We start from the raw sequence: 24,632 nt of genomic DNA on the forward strand, positions 1-24,632 counted from the left end.
ATCAATGATAAATTACATCATTGTACATACTATTGATAAGATGATGTTAATAATCTCTTCAAAAGAAGAATCTCCACCACCCAATAATTTTAAAACCAAAATTAATTGTAAAAACAACATAATGATTCCTAAAATTATATAAAGACACACTGATATGACTATTAAAATGATTATAAGAATGATACTAAATCAATATCCAAATTTAATCCCATAGGTGCCAAAGTCTTTAATTTGAAAATCCAAATGGTTTCTAGCCGATTCATCGACAGAACTCTATCTCCACCTCGATAATACAATCTGGATATTTCAATGCCAAAAAACTTTATACCAGTCGGATCTCTATTATGGCATACTGTACCCTAAAGTCACACTATGTGTTTCCAAGCCAATTCTAATATTTCTAATGTGTTCTGACATTCGTGTTTTAAATTTCCTTATTGTCCGCCCAATATAATATTTGTTACATGGACAGATCAAAAGATAAACCACGAAGGTAGAATCGCAAGGGATGAAATCTTGAATTATATACTTTTCCCTGTATGATGGGATACAAACTCTTTAATTGAACCGCTAGTTAAGGTATTGCTTTTACAGCGGTAGCCCTGCTTCCTGCTGAATACAGTGCGCTACCAATGCTGTGTAACCTGTTGGCTCACAGGGCTTAAGCCTCCGCCACAGAGAGCCTGGGGCAACACATATGTATACCGATAACTTCTTACCAAGTGCAGCGCCTCCACCTGTGATGGCTCCCAGCAGAGCGGGAGTGGTTCCTCACAGGACAATAATGTAATACTACACACACAGCATATAAAAGAAACAGTGACTTTACTAACGGTAACCATAACCTTGCATGTCATACAGTGAGTGTCCCTCTGTATAGGAGACACAATAACTAACGCGTCTCGCAGGACGCGACCCCTCACCGTGTAACCACACCGTGTCCAACTCCCCACACCACAACCCCACCCCCCAAAGTGAGGTATGTGTGTGTGACTGCGCAGCCACTATGTACTGATTTATAGTTGGTGCACTTATGGGTGTTACCTGCCGAGCGCTCCAGCGCCCGGACCTGCAAACGGGCTTCACAAAGGATCCGACGATGAAGACACTCCAGGGTACCTTCCAGGGCGATCCCACCCGGTCGGCTGCTGCTGTGCTTGAAGAGGTCTGAGCCCAAACCTCTGCTATGGTGCCGCGACAGTCTCTGGGTATAACACTTCTCTTTCTCTAAAGTGACAGGTTCCTATCCTAGGGCCCGTCCCTGCATCAACTTCACTGACTGTGACTCAGGGTCTAACTGGGCCTGGGGTATAGGGCCTAGTGTAGGGGCTACTCGCCTCCCTACACGCAGAGCTCCTTCTCCTTCCTTCCCGGTCTTCTCTGCCTAACATGCTCCCCCGCGCAACCTCCTAACTCTTCCTCCCGCGAATCCTGTCGCCCTATATGCTCCCTGGCGTCACCTGGTCTCGCTGAGGCTCCTGGGACTTGTAGTCCCTTGTGCTACGCCCCCCTGTGATTGGCCCACGCTTCGCGGGCTAACACAACCCCTACCGCACATGCGCGACCTCTCCTCTGTCACCATCTCCACGGATCTCACTGCACACGCGCGAATACCCAGCATGGCAGCGCCCTGAACGCTCGGGTCACCGCGGAGCCTCCGGTGCTCCGTAGCGCTCCCTGCACGCTCTGCAACCTTCCCTTATTCTCCCAGCAGAGCGGAGATAAGCGTGACACTGGGGGACCTGGCTACACGGCTATTTCATACATTTAAAGAAACCCATTGGTCTTTTGGTAGCTGTTAACCAATTACTATTGACATTCACCTTCTTTATCTGGCTGGGGGCTATTTGATTTTTAATATTTCTAGCTTTGGTGAATATTATTTTTGGGTTCTTAGGCAAGAGCGTTTGTAATACTGGGTCCTTAGTCAGGATCTCCCAGTGTTTAGTCAATATATTCCTAACCTGCGTTGATTGACTACTATATTGGGTAAAAAAGGCAAATTCACTGTGATTGGTCTCATTGGTTCTTTCAGTATTATTATATTTTATCAAATCCGATCGGACCAGTGCTTTTGATTTCTCATAGGCATTTTCAATAGTCTCCAATTTATAATTTTTATCTATGAATTTATTTCTTAAGATTCCTGTTTGTGTTTCAAATACATCTATATTTGAACAATTCCGTCGCAAGCGACGAAACTGACCATAGGGAACATTACTAAGGCAATTAGGATGGTGATTACTATTGGCTAGTATTAAGGGTATTCCGTTCAACAGTTTTATTGAACGTTTTGGTTTCTAGGTTCCCTTGGTCTACATAGATAACGAGATCCAAAAACTCCACCTTTTCTTTACTGTATATAGTATTAAAAACCAAATTAAATGAGTTCTGATTCAAATAGATCAGAAAGGCATCTAGAGATTCTATATCCCCATTCCAGATGCACAATATGTCATCAATATAGCGCTGGTATAGGACCAGGTTAGCCCCAAGGTCCGCCCTTGACCATATATAGTGGTCCTCCCAATAGCCCATCAGGAGACTGGCGTATCTTGGGGCGAGAACGCGAGGAGAAGCCTCACGTGATCGGAAGAGTCAGTGTGTGTGGAGAGACCGGCAGAGAGGGACGCGGGTCGTCTCTCCTAACAGCTGTGGGGCTCTTAACCTCACACGGACTATCTGAGGACTGTGACACCGTCCGTTCAGGAAACGGTGTGAGTGCTTCATGCAGGAGAGCGCTGGAGTGGGACTCCACTACTACGGAGATATCCTTGCAGTTTTAGCTTAATAAATTGTTTGTACTTGAGAGCGCTGTCTGTCTTTCTCTCTTTCTTTTCCTTGTCCTTCATCTTGTCCCATTGAGAGCATATCATACTGTCGCGGCCCCTTTTAATCTCCAACATCCCCGAAAAAAATTGGGATGTTTTCCGTCTCTCACGGACCTTTTCCGCGCGGCCCGAAATCACCAGATAGCGCTAATAGCGCTAGACAATGAAAGCGCTTAGCGCTAGACAATAAAAATGCCCGCAGGCGCCCAAAACTGCCGAAAACGGCCCCCATCAGCCTGCGATCTGCCCACGATTTTAAAAATCGCGGGGAAAAGGCCGCAGGAGGCTAAAGGCGGCCGCCACTGTAGCTCAACAGACTATAAGGAATTGGAATCGTGGATTATCTGAAGATTGCCCTCAGCAGATACCATTTGCTTTCTGCACGAGTTGAATTGACATCCAGTACGTGCATTTCTTTATAGCAGGAATATGCAATCAATGTTTACAGATTACACTACGTTTTGTTTTTTTCTCTCCTGTGCCCTATAGGTGGTTTTTCTATCTACTGTACTGTGACTTTATCTCTCTGGGTGAGAGTCTGGGCCAGCTGCAGGGAGAGTATTTTATTTGTTCAGACGATAATATATGTGTGTAACCCATAATCCTCCCCCCCCCCCCCTGGTCGCAGACTGGAGCCCTAGGGTGTAGTGAGGGCTGGCTACATGTACTATGGTGGTGCGTACCTGTGAGGAACAGGAGGGCCTGAGTCTCCCGCGGTGGTATAGGGGACAACAGGGGCAGGCTTCTGGGGTATCTGCCTTCATCTTTTTAGCAGTAACGGTGCAGCGCCTCCATCTCTGGTAAGCCCTTAGGATGTAGGGTGAAATCCTTCCAGACAGCCCTTTGCTTCAGGGCGAGAGATTTCAGTCTTACACACAAGTCTTTGATAAAAGCAGCAATGTCTCTTTATTCTCTCTGTAGCAGCACACAGCAGCAGTTCATACACAGCAGCACTCAGGTACAGTGTGCAGGGTCTTCTCCTCCTCTCCTTCTCCTCCAGGCTGTACCCCTGCAGCGTGGGCTGTATGGAGCTTCAATACCCCCGACACCCACCCAAGGGTATACCCTCTGGGTGAGGCTAGATTCCCCCCCTCACCCCCTGAGCAGGGGGAGGGGCATTGGTCCACCGCACTATAGTGCGATCAGCTCTAATCAGGCTGGGCCTTAGCTTCTCCTCCTAGCACAGGTATCACTCTAATCATGACCCTCTGGTCAGTCACTCCAACACTTCTGAACCCAGAAAAGAACTACTTGTCTCTTACAGGAACAGGCAAGACTAACTTTAGTCAGCCCCACCCCTCACGATGTTAGCAGGCCCTCCCCTGTGTCTCATGCCTTCCACACAGAGTCAAGGGGCCTACCTCCACCAATCACGGCAGGGCTTGAAGCAGGGGAAACCCATGATAACTACTTACACCAGTAGGAGAAAGATATATAGCCCCCATTCCTTACCGGGGCTACATGTGCATCTTTTCAATTGATTAGTTTATATTGTATAGCGCACTTCTGTTTTTTGCTATATTCTGCAGTTCTACGTATGACGAGGCTTGTTTCCATATTGCGATGGGAAGAAGCTCAGTGACTCCATGTTGTGGTGACTGGGTGACCGTATTTCATTATATGATTCCCCAGGAGGAGCTGGCGGCAGATACCAGCTTCTGTGAATATAGCCTGGAAATGACAACAATGTCTCTGTTAGTGGCGGGGACTCACACCTCAACCATCACCCTGAAGTACTGCCTGGCTGTCATATCCTATTTCCCTGACATCCAGGGTAAGAGTGACACCTTGTCCTTTCTATGTGTGAGAGGGGGACCGGGGGTCTGAGCCCAGGGAGGAGCTAGGAGTGTGAGTGACACCATGTCCTTTGTATGTGTGAGAGAGGGACCGGGGGTCTGAGCCCAGGGAGGAGCTAGGAGTGTGAGTGACACCATGTCCTTTGTATGTGTGAGAGAGGGACTGGGGGTCTGAGCCCAGGGAGGAGCTAGGAGTGTGAGTGACACCATGTCCTTTGTATGTGTGAGAGTTAGGGACCGTGGGTCTGAGCCCAGGGAGGAGCTAGGAGTGTGAGTGACACCATGTGCTTTGTATGTGTGAGGGAGGGACCGGGGGTCTGAGCCCAGAGAGGAGCTAGGAGTGTGAGTGACACCATGTGCTTTGTATGTGTGAGAGAGGGACCGGGGGTCTGAGCCCAGGGAGGAGCTAGGAGTGTGAGTGACACCATGTCCTTTGTATGTGTGAGAGAGGGACCGGGGGTCTGAGCCCAGGGAGGAGCTAGGAGTGTGAGTGACACCATGTCCTTTGTATGTGTGAGAGAGGGACCGGGGGTCTGAGCCCAGGGAGGAGCTAGGAGTGTGAGTGACACCATGCCCTTTGTATGTGTGAGAGGGGGACCGGGGGTCTGAGCCCAGGGAGGAGCTAGGAGTGTGAGTGACACCATGCCCTTTGTATGTGTGAGAGGGGGACCGGGGGTCTGAGCCCAGGGAGGAGCTAGGAGTGTGAGTGACACCATGCCCTTTGTATGTGTGAGAGAGGGACCGGGGGTCTGAGCCCAGGGAGGAGCTAGGAGTGTGAGTGACACCATGTCCTTTCTATGTGTGAGAGGGGGACCGGGGGTCTGAGCCCAGGGAGGAGCTAGGAGTGTGAGTGACACCAGGCCCTTTGTATGTGTGAGAGAGGGACCGGGGGTCTGAGCCCAGGGAGGAGCTAGGAGTGTGAGTGACACCATGTCCTTTGTATGTGTGAGAGAGGGACCGGGGGTCTGAGCCCAGGGAGGAGCTAGGAGTGTGAGTGACACCATGCCCTTTGTATGTGTGAGAGAGGGACCGGGGGTCTGAGCCCAGGGAGGAGCTAGGAGTGTGAGTGACACCATGTCCTTTGTATGTGTGAGAGAGGGACCGGGGGTCTGAGCCCAGGGAGGAGCTAGGAGTGTGAGTGACACCATGCCCTTTGTATGTGTGAGAGAGGGACCGGGGCCTGAGCCCAGGGAGGAGCTAGGAGTGTGAGTGACACTATGCTCTTTCTATATGTACACATGGCTGTGAGTATAGTATGGGTTGTTCACAGCAGAAAAGTCTGAGATAGCAAATTTGGGCTGGTGTTGGTTTTGGAAGGGCAATTACTGGAAGGTTTGGGTAAACTCATGTGTGGTAGGCAGGGTTGCAGTGGTCCAAGTGAAGGAGACACTGTGTCAATAGAACACTATCTCCTGAATTAGTTTGATGGTTGGGTTGGTTTAAATTGTCTACATTAGGTTTGGGTGGATTAGCTTTGTTTTTTTTTATAATTTGTGTTATAGTGTCTGCATTAGCTTAGGTTTGGGTTATCTGAAATAGTTTTTATGGGGTTCATTTGGGTTGTGTCAATTAGTTTTGGTTGGATTGTCTGGATAAGCATTGGTTTGGTTGGGTTGACTTGTCTTGGTGAATATCTTTGCTTGTATTGGGTTGTCTTGAAGATTAGCTTTAGTTGGGTTAAATTGCCTGGATTGGGTTTGACTGGGCTAAATTGTCTGGATTACCTCTGGTTGCGTTGAGTTGTCTGGATTCGCTTTACTTGGGTTGAGTTGTCTGGATTAGCCCTCGTTGGGTTGAGTTGTCTGGATTAGTATTCGTTGAATTGAGTTGTCTGGATTAGTTTGGGATGGGTTGAGTTGTCTGAGATAACTGGATGGGTTGAGTTGTCTGGGTTAGTTTTGGCAGGGTTGAGTTGTCTGAATTATCCTTTGGTTGGGTTGAGTTGTCCGGATTAGTGTTGGTTGAATTGAGTTGTCTGGATTAGTTTTGGATGGGTTGAGTTGTCTGAGATAACTTTGGATGGGTTGAGTTGTCTGGATTCGTTTTGGATGGGTTGAGTTGTCTGAGATAACTGAATGGGTTGAGTTGTCTGGATTATTTTTGGCGGGGTTGAGTTGTCTGAATTATCCTTTGGTTGAGTTGAGTTGTCCGGATTAGTGTTGGTTGAATTGAGTTGTCTGGATTCGTTTTGGATGGGTTGAGTTGTCTGAGATAACTTTGGATGGGTTGAGTTGTCTGGATTTGTTTTGAATGGGTTGAGTTGTCTGAGATAACTTTGGATGGGTTGAGCTGTCTGAGATAACTTTGGATGGGTTGAGTTGTCTGGATTAGTTTTGGATGGGTTGAGTTGTCTGAGATAACTTTGGATGGGTTGAGTTGTCTGGATTAGTTTTGAATCGGTTGAGTTGTCTGAGATAACTGAATGGGTTGAGTTGTCTGGGTTAGTTTTGGATGGGTTGAGTTGTCTGAGATAACTTTGTATGGGTTGAGTTGTCTGGATTAGTTTTGAATGGGTTGAGTTGTCTGAGATAACTTTGGATGGGTTGAGTTGTCTGGATTAGTTTTGGATGGGTTGAGTTGTCTGAGATTACTGGATGGGTTGAGTTGTCTGGGTTAGTTTTGGCAGGGTTGAGTTGTCTGAATTATCCTTTGGTTGGGTTGAGTTGTCTGGATTAGTGTTGGTTGAATTGAGTTGTCTGGATTAGTTTTGGATGGATTGAGCTGTCTGAGATAACTTTGGATGGGTTGAGTTGTCTGAGATAACTGAATGGGTTGAGTTGTCTGGATTAGTTTTGAATGGGTTGAGTTGTCTGAGATAACTTTGGATGGGTTGAGTTGTCTGGATTAGTTTTGGATGGGTTGAGTTGTCTGAGATAACTGGATGGGTTGTGTTGTCTGGGTTATTTTTGGCGGGGCTGAGTTGTCTGAATTATCCTTTGGTTGGGTTGAGTTGTCTGGATTAGTGTTGGTTGAATTGAGTTGTCTGGATTAGTTTTGGATGGGTTGAGTTGTCTGAGATAACTTTGGATGGGTTGAGTTGTCTGAGATAACTTTGGATGGGTTGAGTTGTCTGGGTTAGTTTTGGCGGGGCTGAGTTGTCTGGATTATCCTTTGGTTGGGTTGAGTTGACTGGATTATTTTTGGTTGGGTTGATTTATATTTAGTCAGGTGGGTTATACAGTAGATAATTTGGCTGGGCTATTATAGTTTATGATAGTTAGAAGTTCTGAATATAACTGGAGACCCATGCAACCTCACACTGCCCCCCTTGGAATTCCTAGAAGTAAAGTAAGTCTCTTTATGCCTTTTATGTCCAGCGCAAATGCAACAAGAGATAGACAAGGTAATCGGGTCACTACACCCTCCTGGGATCAAGGACAGGGAAGCGATGCCTTACACCAATGCCGTTATCCATGAACTCCAGAGGCTCCTTGATCTGGCGCCCATAGCGCACTATCATGCCGTGACCCAGGACACTCAATTCCGAGGATTCACCATCCCCAAGGTAAAAACCCATCATGGGCAAATAATTATAAGGACCAGATAGATGAATATTGTGACATACCCACGACATGAATGCCGGTCATTAGTCATAGTATAACTTCCATTCCAATTGAGTTTAAGAAACGTACAATGATGGGGAACTCGTCAAAAAGACGGTTAGACGTTGTTTCTGTCTAATTTCAGAATAATAGGTTAGTAATGTCACTGGAGACCAGGAACTTTTAGCACCTTTTATATTTGTGCCGGGATCATGCATTAGGCAAAGCAAGGCAGCAGAAACAAAATGTAGTTTATTTCGGTAAACCCGCGTACAACAAGAAGAATGACACAATATACAGTTGAACGGACACTTATTGGGGTCGAGGGGAAAAACATCTAGGCTTTCTTAGGTGCAGGGCGCCCGCTTGGATGAGCTTACCCTGACCGGGCTATACACCTGGTTCTACTGGTCATCTTTTCGGCCTCATTTCCTAGCCGCGACCGCTACGTTTGATTTGTAGAACTTAAGCGCAAAAGACGGGACTTAGGGGGCTATGCACTAAGCTCAATGGCTTTGCGTTCTGATTTTCCAAAAAAGCAGGTTCGTTAAGAAGGGAGGCCGGGGACGCGATGCACTAAGGCCTTGAGCCCATTTTTTAACGTACCTGCTCAAAATAGCTCAGAACAGCCACAGCGTACGTGTTGCTTTTTTTCCCCCTGCTAGCGTTCTGAACCTTTCCGTACGCTAGCTGATAGAAAAAAAAGCCGCCTGTAACATTTGCATGGAGATTCTGTTTCTCCATGCAAGGCTGTTACAGGCGATCGTACACTAAATAAATACATTTTAATATTAGTGTACATGAGCAGGGGGTCTCCAGAGCTGAACCGCATTGGTTTCAGGTCCGAGGACCCCTTACTTCAGGAGTTACAGGCCCCGTTATGGGGTGCCGGTATCCCCTGCACTTTAAAGCTCCCGCGTCACGTGACCGGGATATTTAAATTCTGCAGGGGATACCGGCACCCCATAAAGGGCCCTGTATCTCCTGAAGTAGGGGGTCCTCGGACCTGAAACCAATGCGGTTCAGCTCTGGAGACCCCCTGCACATCTACACTAGTATTAAAACACACATAACAATAAACAATAATTCATTACCGTAGCGGCTATCTGCTATGGTAATCAAGCTGCATTACTGTACATTTTAATAATAGTGTGAGGGAGCAGGGGGTCCCCTGAGCTGAACCGCATTGATTTCTGCCTCAGAGATCCCCTGCTTCCCGAGTTACAGGCCCCGGTATGGGGCATTGGTGCCAGTGTCGCAGCCATCTTTATAGCGTCCAAGACGCGACGTGGGCTCTATAAAGATCGCGGCGACACTGGCACCGATGCCCCAAACCGGGGCCTGTAACTCGGGAAGCAGGGGGTCCCTGAGGCAGAAATCAATGCGGTTCAACTCAGGGGACCCCCTGCTCCCACACACTATTAATAAAAATACATTAAAGCAGCTTCATTACCATAGTGGCTATCCGCTAAGGCAATGAAGGGGTTAAGGCACAATAGCATGTTTATTGGGGACAATTGCCCCCCAATAAACAACACACATCCCCCCCGCCCCTAACACATACAGTACTGTAATGGGCAAAATTACTATTATCCACATATGGATAATAATGCATTTGCCCATTTTAAATACATATAAATTACAATAAATACAGTCAATAAATATGACACTTACCTTTTACAGGCACCCACGATGAAGGCCGTCTTCATCCTCATCTTCATCCTGCCCATGTCCCTCCGATGCTGCAAAACATACACAAGAATAAAAACATCCAATGTAGTGTCCCCTAACCCCTTAATCACCATAGCGGTTATTAACCGCTACAGTCATTAAGGGGTTAACCCACCCTCACCCACCACTCGGGAGGCCTACATACCCTCCCCCACTAACCCCCCCACCCCGTGAGGCCTAACCACCCTCACCCACTACCCAGCCGGGAGGCCTACCCACATACCCTTGTGGCCAATACCCCCTCCCCTCACCCCCAGTACCCACAATAAAAACAATACATAGCCCCAAAATAAACATCATTCTATTTATTAAATACATAACCCATCCCCTGTGTCCCCCCCATTAATACATGATTTATTCTTTTACATACAGGGTTCATACCCCAGGCCCACGTGAGTCCCCTGTGGGCCTGACGGGTCACCTCACAGACCTACAGGTTACCAGCATCATGTTTCACACAGGGTCTGGAGGCCTGTTGGTGGGTCCCGCCAGGCGCCATGGCTCACCAGGTGGTCTCCGCGGGCCACAATTGGGTCCCCACGGTAGGCCCGTGAATGTCTGGGGGCTCCGGGTCAGACCCACAGGTGTCTGAGGGGCCTCGGGTGGTTCCCACGGGGGTCTGGGGACCCACGGGTGGTCCCTACAGGTCCGCGGTGCCCCCACAGATGTGTGGCCACCGGTTCTTCCCCGTAGGTGTCCCCCGTGGACCCGCCAGCCTGTTACCCTTGAGAAGCCCGAGGAGACCTCAGGTGGTCTCCAGAGGTCTCTCGCAAACCAAAAGGAACCAACCCTGTATGTAAAAAAAATAAACCGGGCCTATACATTAAATACATACATCCCCCCCCCCCAACACATACAGTACAATAATGTGCAAAATAACTATTATCCAGATATGGATAATAGATTATTTGCCCATTATGAAACACATAGAACATGCATAAATCAAAACATGAATTTTTAATCTTAAAATCACTCAAGTAGACCATGCGACAGAGGCTTTGCTTCAGCCAATCAGAATAGGGATGGAGTTCCCACGCTCTGATTGGCTACCGTACCATGTGTCGCCGGCCATCTTTGTTTTGATGACGTCATCTTAAAGGCAATTCAAATTCAGCCATTCTGATTGGCTGGCGTCATTGCCTCTAAATGACGTCATCATTTTATTTATTTTTTCGGCCAAATCACATGTTTTTCACGGCCCAATCAGGACCGTAGGAAACATTTGACCAAAATGTGACGTCATAGGCCTATAAAAGCCTTTGTCGCCTCATTTTGAAGCCAGTCGCCGAGGAGGGAACACCTCCCCTCCTAAGAAGAGAAGAAGGGCGTGGCAGAAGAAGATGGAAGAAGACGGAAGAAGATGGAGAATACCCCAAAGAAGAAAAGAAGACACCAAGACTGACGGGAAGGATTACAAATAGAAGAAAGAAGACACCGTTATGGATTGTAAGGGTTTATTTTTTTATGGTTACCTGTGGATTGGTTCCAGTGCTTCCTGGTCGCCTGGATTTCGGTGAGTGGGCATCTAATGGCGAGTAAACAAAAGAAAAGTGTATTATTTTTACTTTTACAGGTATATACATACATTCACGGACACTGAATGGGTGTATTCTATGTGATTTTTGTATGTAAATGCATTGTTTTTTATGCTCTATTATTGCCCCTGTATGTTATGTATATCTATCTATATGGATAGACATGCAGGGATAATAATTGATTGTTTTGCTAATGTTTATGTTCTTTTCATGTATGGCTAATGTATTTATCAGCTTTATTTTGTCATTGGTGTGAATAATGTTATTTGTATTTAGTTACAGGTTATTTTTAATGGCTTATTTCTGGTAGTTAGATTAGAATGATGGTGGTTACTTTCAATTAGAATTCTTTTGGCAATGGTTTGGCTTTAGGAATTGAATAGGGAATTGTATAATTGACTTGTATTGTATTGTAATTGTTTTAGGAAATGGATTAATTGATTGATGCTAATTGTATTGATGTTAATTGTATTAATGTTGCTTAGTCTCTATTTGATTTTCACGATTTTCATGATGGCATTGGTGGTTAGGGGACATTGTTCATAGTGTATTTTATTGTTACATATATTTTGCATAGTGTTACATGATGCACAGATTAATTGCATCATGTACACACTCAATGCAATTGTGTGATATTTCATATACATTTGTGTAGCTGCTGGTTTGTTGGTTTATATTTACAATTGCTGCTGGATTTATTTTAACGTACAATGTGGTGATTTTAAGATTAAAAATTCATGTTTTGAATTATGCATGTTTTATGTGTTTCATAATGGGCAAATAATCTATTATCCATATCTGGATAATAGTTATTTTGCACATTATTGTACTGTATGTGTTGGGGGGGGGGGAGGAAGGGGGGTTCTGGGGGTGGGGGAAGGGGGTATTGGCCCCAAGGGTATGTGGGTAGGCCTCCCGGCTGGGTAGTGGGTAAGGGTGGTTAGGCCTCACTGGGTGGGGGGTTAGTGGGGGAGGGTATGTAGGCCTCCCGAGTGGAGAGTGAGGGTGGGTTAACCCCTTAATGACTGTAGCGGTTAATAACCGCTATGGTGATTAAGGGGTTAGGGGACATTACATTGGATGTTTTTATTCTTGTGTATGTTTTGCAGCACCGGAGGGACATGGGCAGGATGAAGATGAGGATGAAGACGACCTTCATCATGGGTGCCTGGAAAAGGTAAGTGTAATATGTTTTTTCTGTATTTAATGAAAGTTATATGTATTTAAAATGGGCAAATGCATTATTATCCATATGTGGATAATAGTAATTTTGCCCATTACTGTATTGTATGTATTAGGGGGGTGTATTTAGTTATAAATATTGTTAATTATTTTTGGAGGCGCAACATTGGTACCCCGGGACTCCCGCGGGGACCCCGGGACGGCCGCGGGGACCCTCGCTTGGTGAGCCGGGGACCCCCACTCCCGGACCCCCGCGGGGTCAGCCGGGGACACCCGTGCAACCCCCGGGCTCCCTCGGGGACCCCCGCGGGGTCAGCCGGGGACACCCGCCGGCCTGTTGTATGGGTTTTGCGCATGCAAAAATGAAAAGCAATCATTTTTTCAAAGTCCAGCTTTTTTTGCGGCTACCTTGAGCTGACGTGTTCTGATCAACGCAACTTTCGCGTACGCTAAGGTTGCGTAGCTTAGTGCATCCCGCTTAAGGGCAGAATTTAACGCAAACAGGGTAACGAACGAGCAAAGTTGGACTTAGAAAAAATTCCAGAAAAAAGTCAGTTTTAGAGCGCAAAGTGCCTGTTTGCGTTGCTTAGTGCATCGTGTTCAGCGCAACATCACGTTCTAAGAGCACTTTGCGCTCTAAAAGTGACTTAACGGAGCTTAGTGCATGACCCCCTTAGTCTCTGTGAGGCAGATTTCCTAACTTCAAAACGAAGCCGGTTTCTCTGCTATTTGCAACAGAGCAACTTTGGAAAACCCGCCTTAGCGTCATCGACACGAGTCACTGGTAGGTCTGGTTCTCTGCCTCGGCCATCTCCTTACATACACTCCGCTAAGCTATCCTTCGCATGGAGGTAGGAGGAGCGACCAATCAGAGTGTGAGAACCCTATACCACTAGCCAATAGAAACAGGGGCTCATATCTTGGCTGACGTCAGAGGAGGGGGCTTGCCAAGCTGGCTCGGGATGCCCCGTGAGCGGGACATAGGAACTGACCAATGGGAAACGTGCTGACATTCTGCTGCTTCCCCCAGTCAACCCATTACCACCTACTGGGCAGTCTGCACTGAGTCTGGCAGACCCGAGTGTCCTCCCCGCAGGGGGTCTCTGTTCTCAGTACTCAGTACTCTGCCCGGCCCCAGCCACTTAGCACCCCGACACCTCTCCACATCCCGTCTCCTCTTTGAACTACGGACTCTATGCAGACTAGCTGGCACCTTAAGCAGTTGCCCGGGCTGACTGCATAGAGCCTTATAATAAATGTATCAAACACAGAAAACATACTTTAATACATGGGGGACTTTGGGGAGACTCATGACTGTAAGGGAAATAGGACTGAGATATCGGGGCTCGACAACCAGGAGTCTGGGGGACACTGGGCAGCCCCTGTGTAATTCCACCCACGTACCGGCAAATCATGTCTGCTCGCCAGGTAGAATGAAGGTACTACCGGTAGCTACGGTTCCCGAACTCCTGCAAACAGAAGAATTACTTTCTTACTCACATATCGCATCTAAAACTTACACACAGAAAGTTTCATGAGTCTGGGGCACCGGGAACATGGAAAGTGGAAAGTGGAAAAGCAGGGGTCACTTAAACTTTTCATGTGAAGATACCTGTCCCCCGGCTTATGGTGCTGTGCAGCTGCCAGGAACCCCACGGTTTCAGGGGTAACCAGTGGGCTTAACCTTTATTATATAGGCTGGTCACCCCCTTACGAGGGGGGGAGGCTAATGCAGGAAGGGAGTTAAAAAATACTTGGGTTACAGCAAGGTGATCCTACATCTGAAACAGAGCAGAGGATCTAATAGGGTCTGGGTTTTACAGCAAATAGAAAAATGGACAGAGCACGCTGGCTTAGTGTTACTTATCTTCCATCAATTTCTAAGTTCTCAGACGTGAAATGATCAAAAATTAATTATATGATCTGTTTAAGTGTCAATCCCTGGAGTTGCCTCCATAGCCATACATAAACAGTATTAAAATCACATTTATTTAACATATATACAATAAACCTTAATTGCTAAAACACCACTATGTGGCTCCAGGAGGGCACAGAGAGAAAGGTGTGTCGTCGGTGAGTGCTTATAAACTCATCTGGACAATGGGAGACTCTAATTGAATTCAGGGCAGTGTATACATAATGTATAATCCTTAATGAACTCCCTACAACAGTTCACTGTATGTTAGCAGTTCTGCGTATACCCTATATATAATGAATGGGAGTTCATGAGGTAGGAGGGTTGCTGCTGTATAGCTTGTCCCCTATGAGACTATATAGTGCTTGTGTGATGTCACCCTAGGTAGTATGCAAGTAACAATGTGTATGTACCCCCAAATTCTGTCACTCTGTGATCATGTGTCAGACATACGGGGTACCATATTAGTGATGGTATGTTCTTACAAATTGCTGACTTGAGGCGCGCCGTCAGGTCTCAGAGTTACCAGTCAGGGCGTCACTATGAGTAACGTGGCGCCGCCGCCACTCTGAATAAGTGCGTCTTGATACCTGGAACTAGTGCAGCCGTGTGTGACTATATGTATCTCAGTGCACCAAGGGTCTCACGTATTAATCAGCTCATTCCTGTCAGTATACAACCTGATGGTCTCTCAGAGCTGTATGCTCACTTCCCGATCTCTCAGTGCTTCCGGATGACGTCACCGGAAGTGCGTCATCACGTACCGACGTACGTTTCACGCTCGTGGGCGCTTCGTCAGGGTAATGGGAGTGACTATTCTAATCTCCTCCCTGCTTTATGTGCTGGAAGGTCGGGGGCGTGTATCGCCTCTCGGCCAATCCAGTGAATGTATAACTAGGGGGACAGGTGTATCTGATCTCCGTAATGGAGTGTATTGGTCTGTTGTCCACCTAATGTGTATTCATGTTGCCTTGGCAACTTGTCTGAGTAGAGAAAGAGATGCTATGCGTTCTCATATATTGCAGGAATGGTTTCACATAGTCAAACTGGCATGTGTTGTGTGATTACTGTAGTGAACACATATACATTGAAATCAAGAGGTCTGGAGAATGGCAGACTCTCAAGGATGATTATACATTTGGCATGCTATAAACCTGCATAAGTGGTAAGTATGTATATATTAATATTAACCACTTGTAATAGCAGTCCCAAATAAGTATAAGTTATTATGGGGTTGTTAATTATTGGATCCCTTTTGGTGTGTCAGTAGTCCATATTGACTTTAGAGGTGGACATTAGTCAGGGTATCATTTCTACACTACTGACACATCAAAAGGGATTCAAATAATTAACAACCCCACAATAACTTATACTTATATGGGACTGCTATTACAAGTGGTTAATAAGTACACTCCTATATTACCGAGAGAGTTTAATCCTTATATCATGATGTCAAAAATACCACTATAGATTATGGGGTGAGTGTGAGATAACTAAACCACCTACCTCAGTAGACACGGATGGAATTTTAGATAAATAGAGTCTTAAGCTCAAGACGTCCATATTGACTTTATAGGTGGACATTAGTCAGGGTATCATTTCTACACTACTGACACATCAAAAGGGATCCAATAATTAACAACCCCATAATAACTTATACTTATTTGGGGCTGCTATTACAAGTGGTTAATATTAATATTAATATATACATACTTACCACTTATGCAGGTTTATAGCATGCCAAATGTATAATCATCCTTGAGAGTCTGCCATTCTCCAGACCTTTGATTTCAATGTATATGTGTTCACTACAGTAATCACACAACACATGCCAGTTTGACTATGTGAAACCATTCCTGCAATATATGAGAACGCATAGCATCTCTTTCTCTACTCAGACAAGTTGCCAAGGCAACATGAATACACATTAGGTGGACAACAGACCAATACACTCCATTACGGAGATCAGATACACCTGTCCCCCTAGTTATACATTCACTGGATTGGCCGAGAGGCGATACACGCCCCCGACCTTCCAGCACATAAAGCAGGGAGGAGATTAGAATAGTCACTCCCATTACCCTGACGAAGCGCCCACGAGCGTGAAACGTACGTCGGTACGTGATGACGCACTTCCGGTGACGTCATCCGGAAGCACTGAGAGATCGGGAAGTGAGCATACAGCTCTGAGAGACCATCAGGTTGTATACTGACAGGAATGAGCTGATTAATACGTGAGACCCTTGGTGCACTGAGATACATATAGTCACACACGGCTGCACTAGTTCCAGGTATCAAGACGCACTTATTCAGAGTGGCGGCGGCGCCACGTTACTCATAGTGACGCCCTGACTGGTAACTCTGAGACCTGACGGCGCGCCTCAAGTCAGCAATTTGTAAGAACATACCATCACTAATATGGTACCCCGTATGTCTGACACATGATCACAGAGTGACAGAATTTGGGGGTACATACACATTGTTACTTGCATACTACCTAGGGTGACATCACACAAGCACTATATAGTCTCATAGGGGACAAGCTATACAGCAGCAACCCTCCTACCTCATGAACTCCCATTCATTATATATAGGGTATACGCAGAACTGCTAACATACAGTGAACTGTTGTAGGGAGTTCATTAAGGATTATACATTATGTATACACTGCCCTGAATTCAATTAGAGTCTCCCATTGTCCAGATGAGTTTATAAGCACTCACCGACGACACACCTTTCTCTCTGTGCCCTCCTGGAGCCACATAGTGGTGTTTTAGCAATTAAGGTTTATTGTATATGTAAGGATGTGTATACATGTGTATGTAAGGTTCCGCGCTGTCACTGACATAGGAAGCGCCATACTGTTCTTTTGCCAGTAAGGTTCATAGAGTAAGAGTCAGGCTGCGCATGCGCGAGGAAAGCGCGCGAACGGCAACCAATCTGGAGGGACTTTGGGGGTTGCACTTTGAACTCCGAACTGTGAGAGAGTCAGCTGAGGCTGAGGACCAATCGGGTGCGAGACTCTGGAGAGAGGAACCGGATGCGTGTGGGCGGTGGGTGAGACACGAGAGGGAGGTGAAGGAGGAGGTTGGCGGAACCTCGTGTGCGAGAGCGGAGGGTCAGTGACCTTCCCGCTTAGGTGAGAGACATTTCCCCAGGCCCGAGGAGCATTTCCCCTGTCATCGTAGGGTGCCGTTTTGTAGGGACGGCCATAGCGGTTAGGGACGTTTCCCTTTAGTGCGGTTTGAGCTGCGGAGCTGCGGAGCTGCGGTCGCCATCTTGGATTGGATACAGACGGCGCAGCATAACGGAGTGTCAGCAAAAGGCTGGAATCACGCTAAGGACCCTGTGTGGAGTGTGACGGTCATCGCAGTGACCGGAAGGTATCATTGTCTACAAGTGCACCTACACCGGTCAACAGGCGCTGATCCCGCCTCCCACTAACTAATTGGGACATTCGTGTGATCCATATGGTACAATACAGATACTGGTTATAGGACATACTCCTAGGGAGAGTGGCAGAGCCACCTGTGTACAGAACATTATTCCTGATAAGGTGTGGCCGAGCCACTGTGTGTGTGTGTACCGTTAATATATATATTCTGCATTTATTCCGTTCAGTATGCATAATACATAAAAGGTTGCTGTTGCACAATATGGTTGTTATGTTCTTGCTTAGGGTATATTCTCTATTATGGGGATCCTAGGCAAGTGGAGGCGCTGCACCGTGATAAGTAAGGGTATTTCCCCAGGCTCCCAATTAGCGGAGGCTCAGAGCTCCTGAAGCCACAGGTACATGCAACACCCGTAGCTACTTAGTGCATGCAGGCACAAAAAGGGTTACATTTGGAGGCGCTGCTGAGATATTTCAGACCTGGGGTGCCCCACTTTTGTCTCTATTGTGCAACCAACCCACATCATGTCGGTGCCCTCGGCGCTCGAGGTGCGCAAGTGGGCCCAGCGGCGCGGGATTCCCTTGAACCGTGTTTTCGCGCTGGGCCATGTCCCCGCCACGATCTCGTTAGGCACAGTGACCGAGCAGGTCCGAAAGCTTCCGCTCCTGGACAATGCCCAAGTACAAGACCATTTCTATGACCACGAACAGGCCTGGCGCCGGGTCTTGTATGCCACTGAACAAGATATATGCCCCGAGGCTTTGCCCCGTATACTGCTACTGCCCGAGGCCCCGGGGGTGCGCTGCCCCATAGTCCAGGCGGACGCCCCTGCGCCCCTGGCCACCTCCACCTCCACCTCACAGAGAGAGTATACACCCGCCATAGGTGCCGCGACCGGAGGCCCCGACCCCTCCCCTGACCGTGGCCTGCACCCTCGCTGGCCGGCAGCCCTGAGCCTAGGCTCCTCATCCACCCCGGCCGGCCTGCGGTCTGGCCTCAACCGACTTAGCTTATCAAGACTGGACACTTACCCCGCAGTCGGGGATAGCTTACCGGGAGACACCTCTCTTCCCGCCATAGCCGCCGCTCTCCACAACACCACCCAGTCGCTCCAGTACAGGAAGTTAAAGGCCTTCTCCGGTGAGAAACCCACGCCCCAAGGGGAAGTAGGGATAGAGGACTGGCTGGATCATACCGAACAGGTACTGCCTGAATGGACCTGCACGGACGCGGTCCGCAGGCAGCGCATTGTTGAGTGCTTACGGCCCCCCGCGTCCCACATGGTGCACTACTACCGAGATGACAATCCGGAAGCTGATGCGGCAGATCTCATCTATTGCCTGACAAAGGCGTATGGAGCCCCGGTGGACACGTATGCTTTGATGGCCAAATTCCATGCGTTAGCCCAGAAGGAAGGGGAAATGGTGTCCGATTTTCTCAGGCGACTACACTTGGACCTCTGGAATCTGGTGAGGAAGGGCGTGTTGCCAAGGATAGAAGCCAACGGACTACGCACCACTCAGCTGTTGAGGGGCCTCCTACCCCTACACCCCGTGTCAGTGCGGGTCAGTAGCTGCCTAACGCCCGGACAAGCCCTGTCGTTTCACGACCTAATGGATCGGGTCCAAGCGCACGAGATGGTGTTGTTAGGGCGTGACCTAGCCCCTGGGAAAAAGCCCCCGCCCGGGAGTAAGGAAGTCAAGAAAGCGGAACCCAAGCCTGACGTGCCCGAATCTGGAGATCCCGATCCTGAGGATGTCACCCCCCCAGTGACACCCAGATTCCGTCCCTCGACCGGACGAAGTTCACCAACCAGGAGAAGCGAGGATTACCTCAGCCAAATGCAGTGCTACGCATGCGGAAAGATGGGACATCTGCGTGCCCGGTGCCCCACCTTACGGAAAACGGCATCCCGGCCCGCGCAGTCAATGCCGTGCAAGACTCTGGAGGATGGAGAGGCGTCGCCGCCATCCCCAAGCAGCAGAATCGGCCCCGCCGCCATTATTCAGGTAGTTATCGAAGGCATCTACGCCGCGGCATTGCTGGACACGGGATCTCAGGTGACAATCGTATACCGGCCCTTCTACGATCAACACCTCCATCGATTACCATTACTCTCTGCGGATGCCTTGCGACTGAGGGGATTGAGTCATGAGGATTATCCCATAGATGGCGTAGTAAAGGTGCAGTTAGACATCCCACAACTGAACACTGGCAAACATCATCCCATGGAAGTGGAGGCCTTAGTGTGCCCTGAACCTCAGGATCACCCCAGCGCTCCGATCATCTTGGGTACTAACGCTGACATCGTGCGCGCTGTGTTTCGCATGTATTTGCAAGAGGCGGGAGAAGCCCCGCTGCTGGCCCTGGCCGCCTGCCCTGCCCTCCAAGAGGTCTGCGGGAAAATTGCGACTGAAGAAGAGCATGGGATGCTCTATAGCCAAGAGTGGGGACTGACTCAAATTCCCCCGGGGGAAGGAAGAATGATGATAGCCGCATGTCACTACCCGGGCCGACGCTCGGAGGATCAGCTTTTCTCCTTGGAAAGTGTGGCCCAGGATGAGCAACGACTGGGCTACGAAGTGTTGGCCTCCGTCAAGAAGTGGCCTGGAAAAATTCCTGAGCGCACCTGGGTATACGTGCAGAATATCTCCCCATATCCCATGAACATTGATCGGCGCCAGCCACTAGGCAGAATATACCCCGTGACTCCCGAAGAGAAGAGCGTAACGGGCCGATCCCCTGACTATGGTCATACCTCCGGATCCCGACTAGAATTCGACTTTGGGGATTCTCCGCTCCCCGAGGAGTGGAGGGAAAGGCTGCGGATCGAGTTACAAAAGCGCCAACAGGTGTTCTCCACCAGTGACATGGATGTGGGGTGCAGCCGCAGTGCCCGCCACACCATCCGAATGAGTGACGCTACTCCCTTCCGGGAACGTTCTCGACGGCTCGCCCCGCGAGACGTAGACGAAGTGAGAAGGTTACTCGCCGAAATGGAGAAGGCTGGGATCGTGCAAGGGTCCCGGAGTCCTTACGCCTCGCCCATTGTGGTAGTCCGCAAGAAGAACGGGACCGTACGCTTATGCGTGGACTATCGAACATTGAATAACCGCACCATTCCCGATCAATACACGCTGCCCCGAATTGAAGATTTATTGAACGCCCTGATGGGAAGCACTTGGTTCAGTGTACTCGACCTCCGGTCGGGGTATTACCAGGTACCCATGGGGCAGGAGGACCAAGAAAAGACGGCCTTCATCTGCCCCGTGGGGTTTTATCAGTTCACTCGCATGCCGCAAGGGATCTGCGGGGCACCCGCCACGTTCCAGCGATTAATGGAGAGAACTCTTGGAGACCTGAACCCGCAAGAATGCCTGGTGTATCTGGACGATATTATCGTGTTTGGGCGGACTCTAGAAGAACACTCCGAGAGACTAATGAAGGTGTTGGATAGGCTTCAGGGGGAAGGCCTCAAACTATCTCTGGACAAATGTAAATTCTGTCGGTCCTCTGTGACGTATGTGGGCCACATCGTATCGGCTGAAGGGGTGTCCACCGATCCTGGGAAGATAGAAGCGGTGGTGAACTGGCCTAGGCCTCAAAATATTCAAGAGCTGCGGTCGTTTTTGGGATTTTGTGGCTATTATCGGCGGTTCGTGGAAGGCTACTCTAGCAAAGCAAAGCGGCTGAACGATCTTCTATGGGTGTACCCAGGGGAAACCGAGACGAAGGGGATCACGGCGCAGACGCCCTTTGGGGAAAAATGGACCCCGGAATGTGAACAGGCCTTCCTGAATTTAAAGACTAGCCTCACTCAGGCTCCAGTCTTGGCCTATGCGGACCCCGACCGGGAATATGTCCTACATGTCGATGCTAGCCTTAACGGACTGGGGGCGGTATTGCATCAGAAGTATGAGACCGGGCTACGTCCTGTGGCCTATGCGAGCCGAAGCTTGACCCTTAGTGAGCAAAACTATCCGGTCCACAAACTGGAATTCTTGGCTCTAAAATGGGCCGTGGTGGACAAGCTGCATGACTACCTGTATGGGGTACAGTTCGAAGTACGTACGGACAACAACCCCATGACATATATAAATACCTCAGCCAAATTGGATGCCACTGGACACCGTTGGTTAGCTGCCCTGGCCAATTATAGGTTCAACCTCAAATACAAACCCGGACCCACCAACATAGGTGCCGATGCTCTATCGCGTCGACCTGGCCTTCAGGCTACCCCGGATGAAGAGGTGTGGGAAGAAATACCGGGCCCCGGGATTCGTGCTCTCTGTTCCGTGGCTGCGATAGTCGACGATCAGGTTGCATTCTCGGAATTACGGGTTGCTGACTCGTTGGGATGCCATTCACGAGCCATTCCTCGGGCCTATCAAGGTCGAGAAGGGATGAATATCACGGAAGACAATATCATCTCATGGAGGGATCTAGTGCATTACCAAACTCAAGACCCCATAGTGGAGATGGCTCGTCAAGCGGTACAACGAGATGATCCTTCTATACTGAAGCAAGCCCCCAAGAACTTGGTGAAACTCCTGTTGAACGAGTTTGGGAAGTTCGAGATGGATAATTGTTTGTTATATCGGGTGATACCATATCATAACCACCCCGATCGGCGTCAGCTGTTTCTACCGGAACGCTTGAGGACTCTAGTCCTTCGGGCCCTGCACGATGACCATGGCCATTTGGGCATTGATAAGACATATGGGCTGCTACAGGATAGGTTCTACTGGCCTAGGATGAGGGAGTCCGTGGAGCAGCATTGTCGAAGGTGTACCCGCTGCCTACAAAGAAAGACACTGCCCACCAGGGCTGCTCCCATGGCACATTTGAAAAGTTCGGGTCCCATGGATCTGGTGTGTATGGACTTTCTCTGTATTGAGCCCGACAGTCGGGGCGTTAGTAATGTTCTCGTGATCACTGACCACTACACCAGGTACGCCCAAGCGTTCCCTACGAAAGATCAGAAGGCCGTAACGGTAGCCCGGGTCCTGTGGGAGAAGTATTTCATTCATTATGGATTACCAAATCGTCTTCACTCTGATCAGGGCAGGGACTTTGAGAGTACACTGATAAAGGAACTGCTTACATTGCTAAACATTGCCAAGTCGCGGACTACCCCGTACCACCCCGAAGGGGATGCGTTGCCCGAACGGTTCAATCGCACCTTGTTAGACATGTTGGGGACACTGACAAGCCCACAAAAGACGGAGTGGAGTAAGCACGTCGAAGCGTTGGTGCATGCGTATAATTGTACCCGGCATGAGTCAACTGGATATACCCCGTACTTTTTGATGTTCGGAAGGGAAACCCGGTTACCGGTGGATGTGCGACTACGGATATCTACCGATGGGGTATCCAATAGGACGCACTTTCGATATGTACAGCGACTGAGGGACAGTTTGCAGCTGGCTTATAAATTGGCTGAACGAACTGCAGCACAATTGAATGCGGGAAATAAAAGACGCTACGATCACAAAGTACGTCACAAGGAGATTCACCCCGGGGATGCGGTCCTCTTACGCAACTTAGGAGTTCCTGGGAAACATAAATTGGCGGACCGGTGGCGGGAAGGTGTGTACGAGGTGGAGTCACAAATGCCTGGCCTTCCTGTGTATCGGATCAAGGACTCCGAAGGCCGCGTAAAAGTGTGGCATAGGAATCATCTACTCCCCATACCTCAAGTAGGGAACAATGAGTTAGAATTATCTGCTACGCCAATAGATGGAGAAGCTGAAATTCCAGAGGATGGCCTAGAGACTGTAAAAATTGCCACCTCTGAAGATCCGATGGAAGGAACCTCTCAAAGGGGCCTTCCGGCCGCGGAGGCATCTCCCGAAGGAGCTACGGGTAAAGAGCCTCTTGGCCCGAACATTGATAATCTGACTCCAGTGAGTCAGTCCCTAGATCCACAAAGCCCATGTTTCACACCCCAAAGAGACTTTAATAATGTTGAAAACCCCTCAAGGGTAGAGATGGAAATACCAGATGAAACTGGATACTCTGCAGAGGAAGCGGAGGGGAATCAACCTCGGCGAAGTCAGAGAACCAGTCAGCCTCCCATGCGAATGGCATACGATCAATTTGGGGCACCCCATTATGAGGCTCAGCAGTGGGCTCGGCATAGAATGCAAGCTATGGTGGTACTATTCAATGAAATGTGTAACCTGATCTAGGAAAGAGAGGGCGGTGTAAATAGTTCACACATATGGTGGTTAGATAATCCAGCGGGGACGTTGGAATCTGGAGAGGGGAGAATGTAAGGATGTGTATACATGTGTATGTAAGGTTCCGCGCTGTCACTGACATAGGAAGCGCCATACTGTTCTTTTGCCAGTAAGGTTCATAGAGTAAGAGTCAGGCTGCGCATGCGCGAGGAAAGCGCGCGAACGGCAACCAATCTGGAGGGACTTTGGGGGTTGCACTTTGAACTCCGAACTGTGAGAGAGTCAGCTGAGGCTGAGGACCAATCGGGTGCGAGACTCTGGAGAGAGGAACCGGATGCGTGTGGGCGGTGGGTGAGACACGAGAGGGAGGTGAAGGAGGAGGTTGGCGGAACCTCGTGTGCGAGAGCAGAGGGTCAGTGACCTTCCCGCTTAGGTGAGAGACATTTCCCCAGGCCCGAGGAGCATTTTCCCTGTCATCGTAGGGTGCCGTTTTGTAGGGACGGCCATAGCGGTTAGGGACGTT

The 24,632-nt window shown here is 48.7% G+C and overlaps 1 protein-coding gene across 8 annotated transcripts in view; it reads left to right on the plus strand.

The window, feature by feature from the left end:
• Positions 1 to 24,632, plus strand: part of LOC142474735 (cytochrome P450 2C20-like) — a 164,572-nt gene that overhangs the window by 119,359 nt on the left and 20,581 nt on the right. For all 8 annotated transcript variants that reach the window (XM_075580985.1, XM_075580956.1, XM_075580987.1 and 5 more), the window contains 2 exons: positions 4,464 to 4,605; positions 7,945 to 8,132. In XM_075580985.1, coding sequence (XP_075437100.1) covers positions 4,464 to 4,605; positions 7,945 to 8,132 — 330 coding nt within the window. The remainder of the gene's footprint in view (positions 1 to 4,463; positions 4,606 to 7,944; positions 8,133 to 24,632) is intronic.

Source organism: Ascaphus truei, chromosome 2 (genome assembly GCF_040206685.1).
Source record: "Ascaphus truei isolate aAscTru1 chromosome 2, aAscTru1.hap1, whole genome shotgun sequence".
NCBI classification, from domain to species: domain Eukaryota; kingdom Metazoa; phylum Chordata; class Amphibia; order Anura; family Ascaphidae; genus Ascaphus; species Ascaphus truei.